The sequence below is a fragment of the Mustelus asterias genome, chromosome 6, assembly GCF_964213995.1.
Source record: "Mustelus asterias chromosome 6, sMusAst1.hap1.1, whole genome shotgun sequence".
Taxonomy (NCBI): domain Eukaryota; kingdom Metazoa; phylum Chordata; class Chondrichthyes; order Carcharhiniformes; family Triakidae; genus Mustelus; species Mustelus asterias.
Window position 1 is genome coordinate 121871618 of NC_135806.1, and position 14937 is coordinate 121886554.

The following is a 14937-nucleotide window of genomic DNA, read 5'->3' on the forward strand; positions in this document are numbered from 1 at the left end:
TACAAATCGATGGAAGGACATGGAACCAGCTCTGCAATTTTCTGAGGTACACTTTCCAATTGCTGAATTCACATATAAAAGCTTGATGTCACACTGCAATCCTCTATTTCTTGTTTTAAAGTGGGCATTAATATCTGCCCAGTGTAAAGTTTAAAGTCTGAAAGAAGTGCTGGTTAGGTGCATTGGCCATGCTAAATTCTCCCTCAGTGTACCCGAACAGGCACTGGAGTATTTTCACAGCAACTTCATTGCAGTGTTAATGTAAGCCTACTTGTGACACTAATAAATAGAACTTTAAACAACACCCAGATAGTGGAGACAAGCATGTCGCCAGTCAGCCTGAGCTTTGCCAATCTGAAAATATAACCGTCTATATGTTAAATCAGCGATGCCTTTTTTACTCAAAAGAGTTTTTAATAGGCGGAACTCACTACTACATGGAACCGTTGAAGTGAGTAGCATTAATGCAGTTCGAGTGAAGCTGGATAAGTACACAGGGGAGCTGATACAGATGACATGAAGTACAGTAAGAAGAGGCTCGTGCACAGCATAAACAACAATATAAGGACATAAGAAGTAGGAGCAGGAGTAAACCACGCAGCCCTGCTCCGCCATTCATTATGCTCATGGCTGATCTTGGGCTTCTGCTCCATTTTCCCACTTGCTCCCAATATCCTTTAATACTCTGAAAGATCAAATCTCTCTATCTCAGCTTTAAGTGTCTTCAACATTGGAGCGTCCCTAACACTCTGGATTACAGAATTCCCTTGGAGTAAAGAAATTTCACATCTCAGTCCTAAATGGTCGGCCCCTTACCCTGAGACTCTGTCTTTGTGTTTTAGATTCACCAACCAATGAGAACAATTTCTCAGTGTCAACCCTATCAAGCCCCTTCAGTACTTTGGAGGTTTTATTGAGATCACTCATCTTCGAGCCTTTCATCATTGAACAACCCTCTTGTGCCAGGGACCAATCTAGTGAACCTTCGCTGTACCACCTCCAATGCAAGTGCATCCTTTCTTAAATGCAGAAAATAGTACATCAAATGTGGTCTCACCAAATCCTGTACAAAACCAGCAAGATTTCTTTATACTTATGCTCCAATTCCATTGCAATAAAGGCCATTTGCCTCCCTAACTGTTGCTGCCCCTGCATGCAAATGTATCAGCACACACACCCAAGTCTCTCTGAACATCAACACTTACAAGTTTCTCACCTTTTAAAAAAATTCTGCTTTCTTATTCTTATAGGATCCTACAGTGCAGAAGGAGGCCATTTGGCCCATCGAGTCTGCACCAACCATAATCTCACCCTATCCCCATAACCCCATGTATTTACCCTAGCTAGTCCCTGTGACACTAAGGGGCAATTTAACATGGCCAATCCACCTAACCCGCACATCTTTGGACTGTGGGAGGAAACTGGAGCACCCAGAGGAAATCCACGCAGACACGGGGAGAATGAGCAAACTCCACACAGACAGTCACCCGAGGTCGGAATTGAACCTGGGTCCCTGGTGCTGTGATGCAACAGTGCTAACCACAGTGCCACCATGCCACCCATTTTGACCAAAATGAATAAATTCACATTTCCTCCATCTATCATCTCACTCACCTAACCTGCTTCTCTCTCTCTTTGTAGCCTCTGTGTGTCCTCCCCACAGCTTACATTTCCACCTAGTTTGCTATCATCATTGAACTCAGATACATTACCCTGTCTCTTCATCTAAGTCATTAATATAGGCAGGGAACAGCTGAGGACCTGGCACTGATCCTTGTGTCATTCCACTACTCACTGACTGACAACTTGAACAAGCTGTTCCTATGCCCACTCTGTTTCTTATCCATGAAACAAACCTCTATCCATGCTAACATATTGCTCCCAACTCCAAGAGCCCTTATTTAGCTGATAACCTTCTGTGCAAAACCTTACCAAATGCCTTTTGGAAATCTGGGTGTTCTACATCTAGCTTCCCTTTTATCGAGCAAACTAGTACATCCTCAAAAAAACCCAATAAATTTGACAAACACCATTTCCTTTTAACCATGTTGACTTGCTCGAATAAAATCATAGAATCCCAACAGTTCAAAAGGAGGCCATTCGGCCCATCGAGCCTGCACTGACATCAATCCCACCCAGCCCCTGTCCCCGTAACCCCAAGTATTTACCCTGCTAATCCCCCTAACCTACACATCTTGGGACACTAAAGGGCAATTTAGCATGGCCAATCAACCTAACCTGCCCATCTTTGGACCGTGAGAGGAAACCAGAGCACCCGGAGGAAACCCACACAGACATGGGGAGAACGTGCAAACTCTGCACAAACAGTGACCCAAGCCGGGAGTCAAACCTGACCCCTGGCGCTATGAGGTAACAGTGTTAACCACTGTGCCACCATGCCACCCATACTATGCTTTCCTTCATGAATTGTTAAGACTTTCTTCATAATAGATTGCAGTATTCTCCAAACAACAGATAGAAGACGAACTGGCTTGTACTTCATTCCTCCTCATTTCTTGAAAAGTGGTGTAACATTTTTCAATTTCCAATCTTGGCGGACTATTCCTGGATCTAAGGAATTTTGGAAATTCATAGCTAGCACGTTGATTATCTCTGCAGCTATCTCTTTTAGAATCCAAGATGTCACGTCATAAGGTCCCAGGAATTTGTCAGAGTTTAGTCCCTTAAACTTCTCCAATACTTTATCGCTGCTGAAATTATTTTTCCTAATTTCCTCAGCATTTTAGCCTCTAGGTTATTGTCAATTTTTTGAAATGCAACTTGTGCCAGCTACTGTGAAGACAAACACGAAGGGTAGAATTCTCCTGCCCTTCCTGCCGGCGGGATGTTCCGGCCCCGCTGAAGCCGACCCTCACCGCGGGTTTTCCAACAGGCGAGGAATGGAAATTGCCACCGATTTTGCCGGGACCAGAAGATCCCGCTGGCAACCGATGGTGAGCTGCCTCCGCCATGGGAAAACCCGCTGGGAGTGGGCGGGTGCTAGAGAAATCAACCCAAAATATTTGTTCGATGCCTCTATTTCCTTATTCCCAATGATAATTTCTCAAAACTATTCAAGAAAGACATGTTCCAGTTATGGCTTTTTCATGCAGAGAATAAATCCTGCAGACTTAAGTATACCTTATGGAATTACTTTGCACCTTCTCTGCTTCTAAGGGCCTAATGGTTCCTTTAGCTACTCTCTTCCTTTTTATATACTTTTAAATTCTCTTTCAATCTGTTTTTATATTTTAGGCAAGTTTACTCTTGTTCTATTTTTTGCCCTTTTGTCAATTTTTTGGTGGTCCTTTGCTGGTTTCTACAACACTCCCTATCCTCAAACTTGTGACTGTTTATAGCAAAGCTGTAAGTCTCTTCATTTAATCTAAAAGAATGTTTCCTCCCATAGTCTAAATATATCTAGGTTAGGTGGATTGGCCATGCTAAATTGCCCCTTAATGTCCCAAGATATTAGGGGGATTAGTAGGGTAAATATGTGGGGATAGGGTGGTTGGGGGGGGGGGGGGGGGCTGGGTAAGATGCCCTGAGAGTTGATGCCAATTCGAAGGGCCGAATGGTCTCCTTCTGCACTGTAGGGTTTCTATGGTTCTAATACTATCCTATTATATTAGGATAGTATTACTATTCTGATACTTTAGCCCACATAAATTAGCTGGGCTGAATGGCCTGTTCCGGTACTGCAAAATCCGATGTAATTTTTTTTAACACAGGTCTCTGGTACTCTACAAAGAATGCTGGAGAGAAAACAGACTCTGCTTTCCCTTCCTACATATGCTGCATGAACTTGGAGGGCTGAAGGGCCTGTTCCTGTGCTATACTTTTCTTTGTTCTTCACTGGACCTGGTGAGTTTTTCCAGCATTCTCTGTTTTTGTTTCAGATTTCAGCATCTGCAGCATTTTGCTTTTACTGCAGTATTCTAGTTCAATGCACATAATTGCAGCGGAACTCCCAAGACCAGCTCATCTTAGTGAGTATCACATTTATGGGAATGGGAATGGAACTGAACAATTTAATATGGGGAGTGAAGACAAGAGCAAGACAACGTCACTTCTGCTAAATGAAAGGACACGTGGATGAATCACCCCTGTTCCCCTGATTAGCATCTACATTGACCAGAGTGTGCAAATTCCATCTAATCGGTTGCTTGTATGTACACAGCAAGCAAGCAGTTTCAAAATCCAATGCATTTTAATTTCTCTGTAATTTTATTTTGCAACTGTTATATAATTACCTTAGAATATCTCACCAACTTTTAGCATTCTTTCTAGTTGTATCACAGCTTGGTATGGCTTCTGCTCGGCCCAAGACCGCAAGAAACTACAAAATGTAGTGAATGTAGCCCAATCCATCACGCAAACCAGCCTCCCATCCATTGACTCTGTCTACACTTCCCGCTGCCTCAGAAAAGCAGCCAGCATAATTAAGGACCCCATGCACCTCGGACATACTCTCTTCCACTTCTTCTGTCAGGAAAAAGATACAAAAGTCTGAGGTCACGTACCAACCAACTCAAGAACAGCTTCTTCCCTGCTGCCATCAGATTTTTGAATGGACCTACCTGGCATTAAGTTGATTGTTCTCTACACCCTAGCTATGACTGTAACACTACATTCTGCACACCCTCCCTTCCTTCGCTATGGATGGTATGTTTTGTCTGTATAGCACGCAAGAAACAATACTTTTCACTGTATGCTAATACATGTGTCAATAATAAATCAAATCAATTTTTAAAAATTCATTCGTGGGACATGGGTGTCGCTGGCTGGCCAGCATTTATTGCCCATCCCGAATTGCCCTTGAAAATTCAAAGCAAGGCTGCTAATTCTCCTGCAATCATGCTTGAGTATATTTGAGTCTAGCGCGCAAGAAATTATACTTTTCACTGTATGCTGATACATGTGATAATAATAAATCAAATCAAATCAAATCAAATTGAGAACTGTGAAATGGTTCTCATATTCGCTCCTGTGAATCCTTTCAAGCAGTAATGTCACCAGAATAGACTGAGGCCGAAATCTTACCCCCATTCACGCCGGGGGGATTTTCCCATCCTGCTGCAGTGAACGGAGAGTTGGCTGATCGCCAAACTCTCCAACCTCGCCGCAGCAGGAGCGGGCATGAACAGCAGGTAAGATCACACCTTGAGCCGTCTACACTTCAATGTCAATTTTGGCTGTGTTAACATGGGCTTCCTTTCATCAAGGACATTGCAGACATTTGAGTATGTGTTTTTGAAAAAACAAACTGATTTTTGAGATAGCTGTTTAGTCCCAGGCCTCAGGTCACACCCATGAACCAGGCCGACCTTTGCTCTCACTGTTTAGAATGCCATCTAAATATCCAAGATTGAATCACCATCGCACCCCCATACAATCCACCCCCAACACTGTTCAGCCCCAGCCACACATAATTCTACATTTCAACTGGGGCAAGTGTAGCCAACGTGGCTCTTGTTAGAAAAAGCGATGCACCAGGAAAGGAATGCAAGCAGCTTCGTGCACATCGTGGCTGTGCTTTTCAGAATTATTCATTCATGGGATGTGAACATCGCTGGCTTCACCAGCATTTATTGCCCATTCCTAATTGCCCTTGAACTGAACGGCTTTCTTGGCCATTTCCGAGAGCATTTAAAAGTCAACCACCTTGCTGTGGATCTGGAATTACATGTCGGCAAGACCTGGTATGGTTGGCACATTCCTCCCCTGAAAGATATTAGTGAACTGGATGGGTTTTAAGGCAATTGACAATGGTTTCACGGTATTTACTGAATTCAAATTTCAGCAGCTGCTCTGGTAGAATTTGAACTTTGGTCCCCTATGTCTGTGGATTAGTAGTCCAGGGACAATGCCATCGATTCCATTCTTTTATAAATTTGAGAAAATGAGGCTGAGGTTCAATTAAATCATAGAATCTCTACAGTGCAGAAGAGGCCATTTGGCCCATCGAATCTGCACCAACTCTCTGACAGAGTATCTTGCCCATGGCCAATCACCCTAACCTACAGGCCCTGGGACACAAAGGGGCAATTTAGCATGGCCAATCCACCTTATCTGCACATCTTTGGATTGTGGGAGGAAACCAAGAGACCATGCAGGAGACCAGTGGATTGAAAAATGTGGAATAGAATCATAGAAACCCTACAGTGCAGAAGGAGGCCATTCGGCCCATCGAGTCTGCACCGACCACAATCCCACCCCGGCCCTACCCCCACATATTTTACCCGCTAATCCCTCTAACCTACACATCCCAGGACTCTAAGCGGCAATTTTTTAACCTGGCCAATCAACCTAACCCGCACATCTTTGGACTGTGGGAGGAAACCGGAGCACCCGGAGGAAACCCACGCAGACACGAGGAGAATGTGCAAACTCCACACAGACAGTGAGCCGAGCCGGGAATCGAACCCGGGACCCTGGAGCTGTGAAGCAGCAGTGCTAACCACTGTGCTACCGTGCCGCCCTAAGAGATGAGGTAGAGAAAGCAGTGGTTCAGTTGGTTTGCAGGGAAAGCAGATGGTGGGCTGAAGTTCAAACGTTATGATGCTGTCTCCTATTCTCCTGTAAAAAGCTCCAAACTAAGGCCACTTCATTGTGATTTTATGTAAATAGATCTATGGTGATTCTTAGCAACACCAACATTTGGACAAAATAAAGTAACACATATTTCTGTTACTATTAATGCAATAAGATGCTTAGAATGAGATGTCATTACCTGTTCCTCCATATCAGGTTTTGAACAAACCAAGTTAGCTTTTTAAATGTTTATTAAGATTGTACAATTAATAAATACCACAAGTTGCACTGCCTTTTCCAGCATAATTCACGTAAACTCAGCCCAAAGTCCAGCACAAAAGTCTGAGGTCTTTCAAGCACAACTTATATCCAGCACTGATCAAATGTCCATGATCAAATCACTGTGCCTGCCCACGGAACTGCCCACACTCCCGGATTGAGTGAGGCCCGGTAACAGAGTGTATTGTGATTTTAAGTGAGATTGCCAGGAGGTAGGAGAGTGTGCATGTTTAGTGTTCAGGAGGACCGTTCAGCAAAATGGCCTTGGTAAAATGGCAAGAGGAAAAGATTCTGATGGGGATAGAGAGGTTTCAGACGAGAGGTGAAAGGAGGATCACCAAGCCGATGATGAACATGAATGAATGCCAGAGGTGAGCAACAGGATGAAAGGTGGCAGATTGCTTTGATTGTTCGTGAATTACATCTTGTGCATTAAGTTTTAAAGTTTATTTATTAATGTCACAAGTATGCTTACATTAACACTGCAATGAAGTTACTGTGAAAATCCCCTTGTCGCCACACTCCGGCACCTGTTCGGCTACACTGAGGGAGAATTTAGCATGGCCAATTCACCTAACCAGCGCGTCTTTCGGACTGTGGGAGGAAAGTGGAGCATCCGGAGGAAACCCACGCAGACACGGGGAGAACGTGCAGATTCCACACAGACAGTGACCCAAGCCAGGAATTGAACCCGGGTTCCTGGTGCTGTGAGGCAGCAGTGCTAACCATTGTGCCACCAAGTAAGCAACAGAAAGATGATGGAGGATATAACCTGTCACTGTGATCTCTTTGGAGCAGTTGGAATCAGCTGCAGCAGCGTTTTCTTGTTTTGTGAGTAAATGCAGCGCAGAACTCCACACGGACAGTGACCCGAGGCTGGGAATCGCCGTGAGGCAGCAGTATAACTGATAGGGTAGGTTTCGATTGGAGGCACGTAACAAAACATTTATTAATGGTCAGAAAATCAGGCGGCTCTGTCGTGGGTTCAAAACCCTCTCCAGCTGAATCGCCCCTGGGGATTATTCACTGGTGGATCATGTAATCGATAAATCTGCCCTGGCATGCACCTTTAAGGCCTCTTACAGGAAATCAATTATTCTCACATTAACTCACTGACGCTCAAGATGTTAGCTCAAGACAAAAAAGCAGAGGCTGCCCAGAGTGTATTGCCTGCTGTGGTCCTTCCTCGGTATGTAGTGAATTGGCTTGGGGCTGTATCCCATGCAAAGCATAGCCGGCGAGCTATCCCAAGCTAAATGCTGGAGAACTCAACCCCATCATTAGTCAGTGCCTTCAGGCAGAGGAAGAGCAGAGAAGGAGATTGAGGAAAGAAAACAAACCTTTTAGCCAGGAACAAAGCAAGGCATCCCATAATTGGGGCTGCTGCACTAGAATATTAAATAAACCGTACTGTCACCTTATGTGGCTTGGTCCTGAGTTTTGCTTTTATTTATTATGCCTCTGCGAAATGCCTTATGGTGATAAAAGGGCTATATAAATATAGATGGTTGTTGTTGACCCCCCTTCACCCTGTAAGCCAAACAACAACACTTCTTACCGAGAGACACATTGGTAAAGATTATCCTGTCTGTCAATGAGAGGCCAGAGGGCTTAAAATTTACTGCTTAAAATTATATCCAGCCCAATATGACCCACAGGATTCTTCTTCCCCTCGGTTGAAACCCAAATAAAGCCAGCCAGAAATTAAATTATTCAAAATAAAGCCTTTCCTTTTAAACAGTCGCTGAGGAGGCTGTGGCTGAATTCGACTGTTGCTAAGAAGCCCTAATCTGCGCCAGTTTCCCTCTTAAGTACCTCAACTTCAAATAAAAAGAGAAGGGATTACCACTGGCTTTAAAGAGACACTTTCAAATAAGAATGGCTCCTTAGAGATTGACCTCTGAAACTCCTTGCTCTCCGTGACCTATCTCATTGAGTGCAATCAGCAAGATATGTCTCAAAAAGACTGATGAGGCAGGACAAGAGCGAGTGGATGTTAAACAGCGCACGGCAGAATTGAAAAAAGAAAGCCAATCTGGTTATTTTTCAGCATAATTCTGTGACGACAATGTTCAGTGAGGTCCATAAAATGGCTATAATACAAAACAGTGCCAAGTGCAAGAATCCACCTCTTCTCGATGTGTGAGGGTAATTCCACGGTACAAACTTAATTAAAGCAGCAAATACCATGTTTTTAAAACTGGAATATTAAGGGTTTTTTTTTTCAAGGCAAGGTAAATGGGGTTAGGTTACACATGAGGCGCCATCTAACTGAATGACCAAATAGGCTTGAGGGGCCTACTCCTGTTCCTTTGTATTTTCTGATCCCACAAGCATGTTGATTCCTATAAGAAAGCTACTTATGTTTTTAATGCTGGCACTCGTATAGTTAGGATCGTGAGAGATTGGAGCCCGTGTGTAGCCTGCCCTCCCACCCCCGACCGCCCCCACCCCACCCCATTCCCACCACCCCCACCCCAACATTGCAGCGCTTGCAAATTAATTCCAACTCTCCGAATCCAGTGGCAGAATAGCAAGCACTGCGAAAAGGGGAAGCCAATCCCAGCTTAGCAGCTTGGAGACCACCTCAGAATCCCAGCCAAGCAGGTGCCATCATTAAACAGGAATTGGGCCAACACGCATCGATCCTTGCATGAAGCACTTGTCACAACATTATGCTCTTGCCTTGTTTGATACGGCAAGCCCTCTTGGCCGGTGAGCGAGGGTGTTTAGACTGGGCTCACGCACGTACCTGGTCTCCAGTGGCACATTGCTGCCGAGAACCCAGCTGTCCTGCAGCTGGACGGATTCCGGCGTGGTGGGCAGCTCGTTGGGCAGGACGGCCGCGGGGGCCGGGCTCTGGTTCCTCCTCTGGCTCAGTGAGTTCCTGTTGAGCGAAGTGATGGAAGGCTGCTGCTGGGTCAGGTGCTGCTTGTGCACAGGGGGCAGCGGCTGTAACGTCGACTGGCTCTGCTGGTTGGGTGGTTGCTCTAAAGGGAGAGGGACAGAAGAGAGGGAAGGAGGAGGGTGGGGAGAAGGAAAAAAATCGAAAAGAAAAACATCAGTGTGTGTTGGGTCCATTCATTCGTATGAAGAGACGAGAGGACAGCACTGGTACGAGTTTTAAAATAGTTTTCTTTTATTGAAAAGAACTTTAAAAATTAACATGACAGAAGCAGAAAAAGGCAAACTTGGAGACTGGCTTCTCAGCCAGTCCCTCTAATCTAAGAACTGAACTGAACACTCTAAAATCAAATATATTTCAATCCCTATCTCATTATTGGATGTGTTTTTCACATGCTGTCTCCATCTAGAAATATCAATCGTTGCAGCTGCTGTTATGGGAAACTGTTGTTTGCCTGCATTGTGCACCCTTCAGGAATGCAGTCAATTTTTAGCTAACCCATCATGCCTTCTGATTCTACATGTAGTCAAGTTAGCTACAATTGTTCAGCTTAGCAGAATTAGTTAACCCCTACAGTCTAGCATTTAAATATAATTCTGCATAGGCAGAAATATCTTAAAATGAAGTCTTTGCATAGGCTGAAGCAAACAGGGCTACGCATATAAGGATCCCTCAGTGTGCTTCGATCTTTGACTGCTGGAGTCCTGGCATGAATGAGGGAGCGCAACTCGGATTGACTCCCTTGGTTTTTACAACTCCACCTTGCTCGCATGCATTCTCATTCAGCCTTATTTTATAGATATGTCGGAGTCAGCTGGTCTCTGGAGCTGAAACTCAAACCATTCATGGGTGAATGTGGCAACTTCACAGTATGAGATGACTCAATGTCAAATCAGCTCCCTTATAGAATAACACAGCGCAGAAAGTCATTTGGCCCACCACACCTGTGCTTCCTCTTTGGAAGAGTTATCCAATTAGTCCTACACCCTGCTTTTTCCCCACAGTCCTGCATTTTTGAGTAGCACAGTAGTTAGCGCTGCTAACGGTAGCACAGTGGTTAGCACTGCTGCTTCACAGCTCCAGGGTCCCGGGTTCGATTCCCGGCTCGGGTCACTGTCTGTGTGGAGTTTGCACATTCTCCTCGTGTTTGCGTGGGTTTCCTCCGGGTGCTCCGGTTTCCTCCCACAGTCCAAAGATGTGCGGGTTAGGTTGATTGGCCAGGTTAAAATTGCCCCTGAGATGCGTAGGTTAGAGGGATTAGCGGGTAAATATGTGGGGGTAGGGCCTGGGTGGGATTGTGGTCGGTGCAGACTCGATGGGCCGAATGGCCTCCTTCTGCACTGTAGGGTTTCTATGATTTTTCTTTCTATGATTTTCATAGCGCCAGGGATCTGGGTTCGATTCCCGGCTTGGGTCACTGTCTAGGTGGAGTTTGCACGTTCTCCCCGTGGCCGCGTGGGTTTCCTCTGGGTACTCCGGTTTCCTCCCACATTCCAAAAGACGTGCTGGCTAGGTGCACCGGCCATGCTAAATTCTCCCTCAGTGTACCCGAACAGGTGCTGGAATGTGGCGACCAGAGGATTTTCACAGTAACTTCATTGCAGTGTTAATGCAAGCCTACTTGTCTCACTAATAAATAAACTTTTTCAAAACTTTTTTGAGGATTTCTCAAATTCCCTTTTGAAAGCTATGACTGAATCCTTTTGAACCACCTTTGAAAGGAGTGCATTCCAGGTCGTACGTCCTTGCTGCATACAGAAATTCTCATTCCTCTCCCTGCCACCTCTTATATCCAGTTCCTCTGCTGGACACTTTGATCTCCTTGTATTGTGCCATTTTCTTGAAACCTGCACAACGTGCTTTTTGAAGGAGATTGGGGGCACTGGCTCTCGGGAGTGGTGAATAGACTCAAACTGCAACCAAAGACATTGCATCTCTGCTAATGTTTATTAAATTCTTTGGGGTGGTTGGGCTTTCTTTGTGTCTCCCCTCTGCAGTTTCACCCAATGAGGTACAATAGGACTTAGGCCATGAAAAACACAAAAGCTGGAATCTTAACACCATTTAGCGAAGGTTTACCAGGCTGATTCCTGGAATAGCAGGTCTGTCATATGAGAGACTAAGTAGATTAGGATTATATTGACTGGAGTTTAGAAAAGTGAGAGGGGATCTCATAGAAACTTATAAAATTCGAACAGGGTTAGACAGGATAGATTCAGAAAGAATGTTCCCGATGGTGGGGGAGTCCAGAACTTAGGGGTCATATTTGAGGATAAGGGGTAAACCTTTTAGAACTGAGGTGAGGAGAAATCTCTTCACCCAGAGAGTGGTGAATGTGTGGAATTCACTACCACAACATGTAGTTGAGGCCAAAATGTCTGATTTCAAGAAGAAATTAGATATAGCTCTTGGGGCTAAAGGGGTCAAAGGATGTGGGAGGAAGGAGGGGGATCAGGATATTGAATTCGATGATCAGCCATGATCATGATGAATGGCGAAGCAGGCTTGAAGGGCCGAATGGCCTACTCCTGTTTCTAATTTCAATGTTTCTATGTACACGCCGGCAGGATTTTCCCTTCCCGCTGCGATGAACGGAGATTCGGCCAGGCGCCGAATTCTCCGACCCCACTGCAGTGGGAGCGTGGCATGACCCGGCTGATAAGATCGCGCTCTCGAACTATGAAGTAAATAGCCTGAAGTAGAAAAAAAGAGCAACGTCACAACTTGGATCACGCTCTCTGGTGGTTCGACCACGGGACGTGGTACTGAGTCAAGCAGGACAGGAAGGACACAGATTTGATTCCCAATACGTATTGAGTAAAAGCATTGACATAGTGTTGACAGCTTGCAAGACTTTCACTTGTTGAGCAGGTGCGCATGCTGCCGACACCATGTTGGTAATGCGACATGTTCCACTGAGTGAGCAGTAGTATTTCACACACACGTGTTCCATTTGGCACAAGCCCATTCTACGGAGCAGATGTTCTTTTGTGCCCATTTTACAGACTGCAGCACACACTGATTACCGCACTCAAAACATCATGTACCTAATGACCATTAAATCCATTAGGCTGCCCGTCTCCTCGACACAAGCTGCACAATTTTCCTGAGTTTGCAGGAGGCGCACGCTGGGACGCCCAGCCTGGAGCGGGGGAACTTCCACCAAGCAGTTGTTAGCGTCTCCATCACTTACGCGGCTGCCTCCTGATTAATACTCCACTAGATTGCCAAGGGAGGCAGCACTCCTACTCTTTGTACACAGCTTCAAAGGGCACTGCCAGATGAATTAGGCGGCTTGTACATTGGCTTGCTTCCTGAAATAGCTGACTCTGCACTTCCGTTGGTACGCTAAGCTTGCTCGGCATTGCAAACAGTATCGGCCGACAGCACAGACTTTTACAACCCAAGCGTTGCCAGTTTTACACACAGTTTAACAAAGACTGAGGTCAAAAATAACAGCAGCAGAAATGACTGCATTGTTTAATTTTATAACGCAGCATGAATTCTTGCATTTTTATAGTGAGGGCGAATCCATCTTGAGCAGCCAGGCAGAACAGGTGATTAAGAACAAACAGCATGTTTTACAGCTTGCCAAGACATCGGCAGGGGTACGAAGGGGCCTTCGATCTTTTCACACATAATTGTGTTAATGCCCATGTTCAGCGTCACCTCTCTTCCCCCCTCCAGTGTCTGGCAACGCCACAACATCAGTGCTTACGCAACTGACCACTTATCAAACACAGTCAGTGCCAATATTCAGGCAAGAACAGAACCAATAAAATAGTCTTACATGATACATTTAGCAGATTAAAATGTTTGTCTTAGGATCAACTTTCACATGTTAAAAGGCACCGCATAAATACGAATTATTGATGCATGTTGATTCCTTTCAACTACTTGGAGCGGCGCGGTGGCACAGTGGTTAGCACTGCTGCCTCACAGGGCCAGGGACCCGGGTTTGATTCCCGACTTGGGTCACTGTCTGTGAGGAATTTGCACGTTCTCCCCATGATTGCATGGGTTTCCTCTGGGTGCTCCGGTTTCCTCCCACAGTCCGAAGCTGTGAGGCGCATTGGCCATGCTAAATTCTCGCTCAATGTACCCGGACAGGTGCCGGATGTGGCGGGGATTTTTACAGTAACTTCATTGCAGTAAGCCTATTTGTGACTAATAAATAAATACAATTTTCATTGGAGTTCACCATGTTCTACCGATGGTGAACAGCATATTGAAGCAGCGATCTGTAGGACGTACGGTGAAGAATGTTGGAAATTATTCTCACCAGTTCGAGTCTTGGAGACTCAGAGAGACTCATAGGCTGGCTACAGCAGTGATGGAGGCCATTCATGTCTGCACTGGCCCTCTGAAGGAGCAATTTAATCTAGTACCCCCTCCCCCCCACCTTTACCCCTTAGCCCCGCAAATTCTTTCCTTTTCAGATAATGATCCATTCCCTTTTGAAATAAAAACAGAAAATGCTGGATAATCATAGCAGGTCTGGCAACACCTGTGCAGAGAGAAACGAGGGACAACATTTCGAGTCCGTATGAGTCTTTGCCAGAGTGGGCTCGAAAGGTTTCCCTCTCCACAGATGCTGCCTGACCGGCTGAATTTTTCCAGCATTCTCTGTTCTTATTTCAGATTTTTAGAAATCGCAGTATCTGTGCTTTCACTTCCCTTTTGAAGGCTTCGATTAACCCTGCTTCCACCACACCCTGAGGCAGCGCATCCCAGATCCTAACCACTTGCTGCCTGAAAAAGCTTTTCCTCATTGTGAATGAAGCCCAGTCCATCACGCAAAAAAGCCTCCCATCCATTGACTCCGCCTACACTTCCTGCTGCCTCAGAAAAGCAGCCAGCATAATCAAAGACCCCACGCACCTCGGGACATTCTCTCTTTCACCTTCTTCCATCGGGAAAAAGATACAAAAGTCTGAGGTCACATACCAACCGATTCATAAGAACATAAGAAACAGGAGCAGGAGTAGGCCATCTAGCCCCTCGAGCCTGCCCCGCCATTCAATAAGATCATGGCTGATCTGAAGTGGATCAGTTCCACTTACCCGCCTGATCCCTATAACCCCTAATTCCCTTACCAGCTTCTTCCCTGGTGCCATCAGACTTTTGAATGGACCTAACTCGTACTAAGTTGATCTTTCTCTACACCCTAGCTATGACTGTAACACTACATTCTGCACTCTCTTGTTTCCTTCTCTATG

General features: G+C 45.4%; 1 protein-coding gene across 2 annotated transcripts in view; it reads right to left on the reverse strand.

Moving 5' to 3' along the window:
* tenm3 (teneurin transmembrane protein 3) overlaps positions 1-14937 on the reverse strand; it is a 593227-nt gene that overhangs the window by 275262 nt on the left and 303028 nt on the right. For both annotated transcript variants that reach the window (XM_078215101.1, XM_078215099.1), the window contains exon 4: positions 9566-9803. In XM_078215101.1, coding sequence (XP_078071227.1) covers positions 9566-9803 — 238 coding nt within the window. The remainder of the gene's footprint in view (positions 1-9565; positions 9804-14937) is intronic.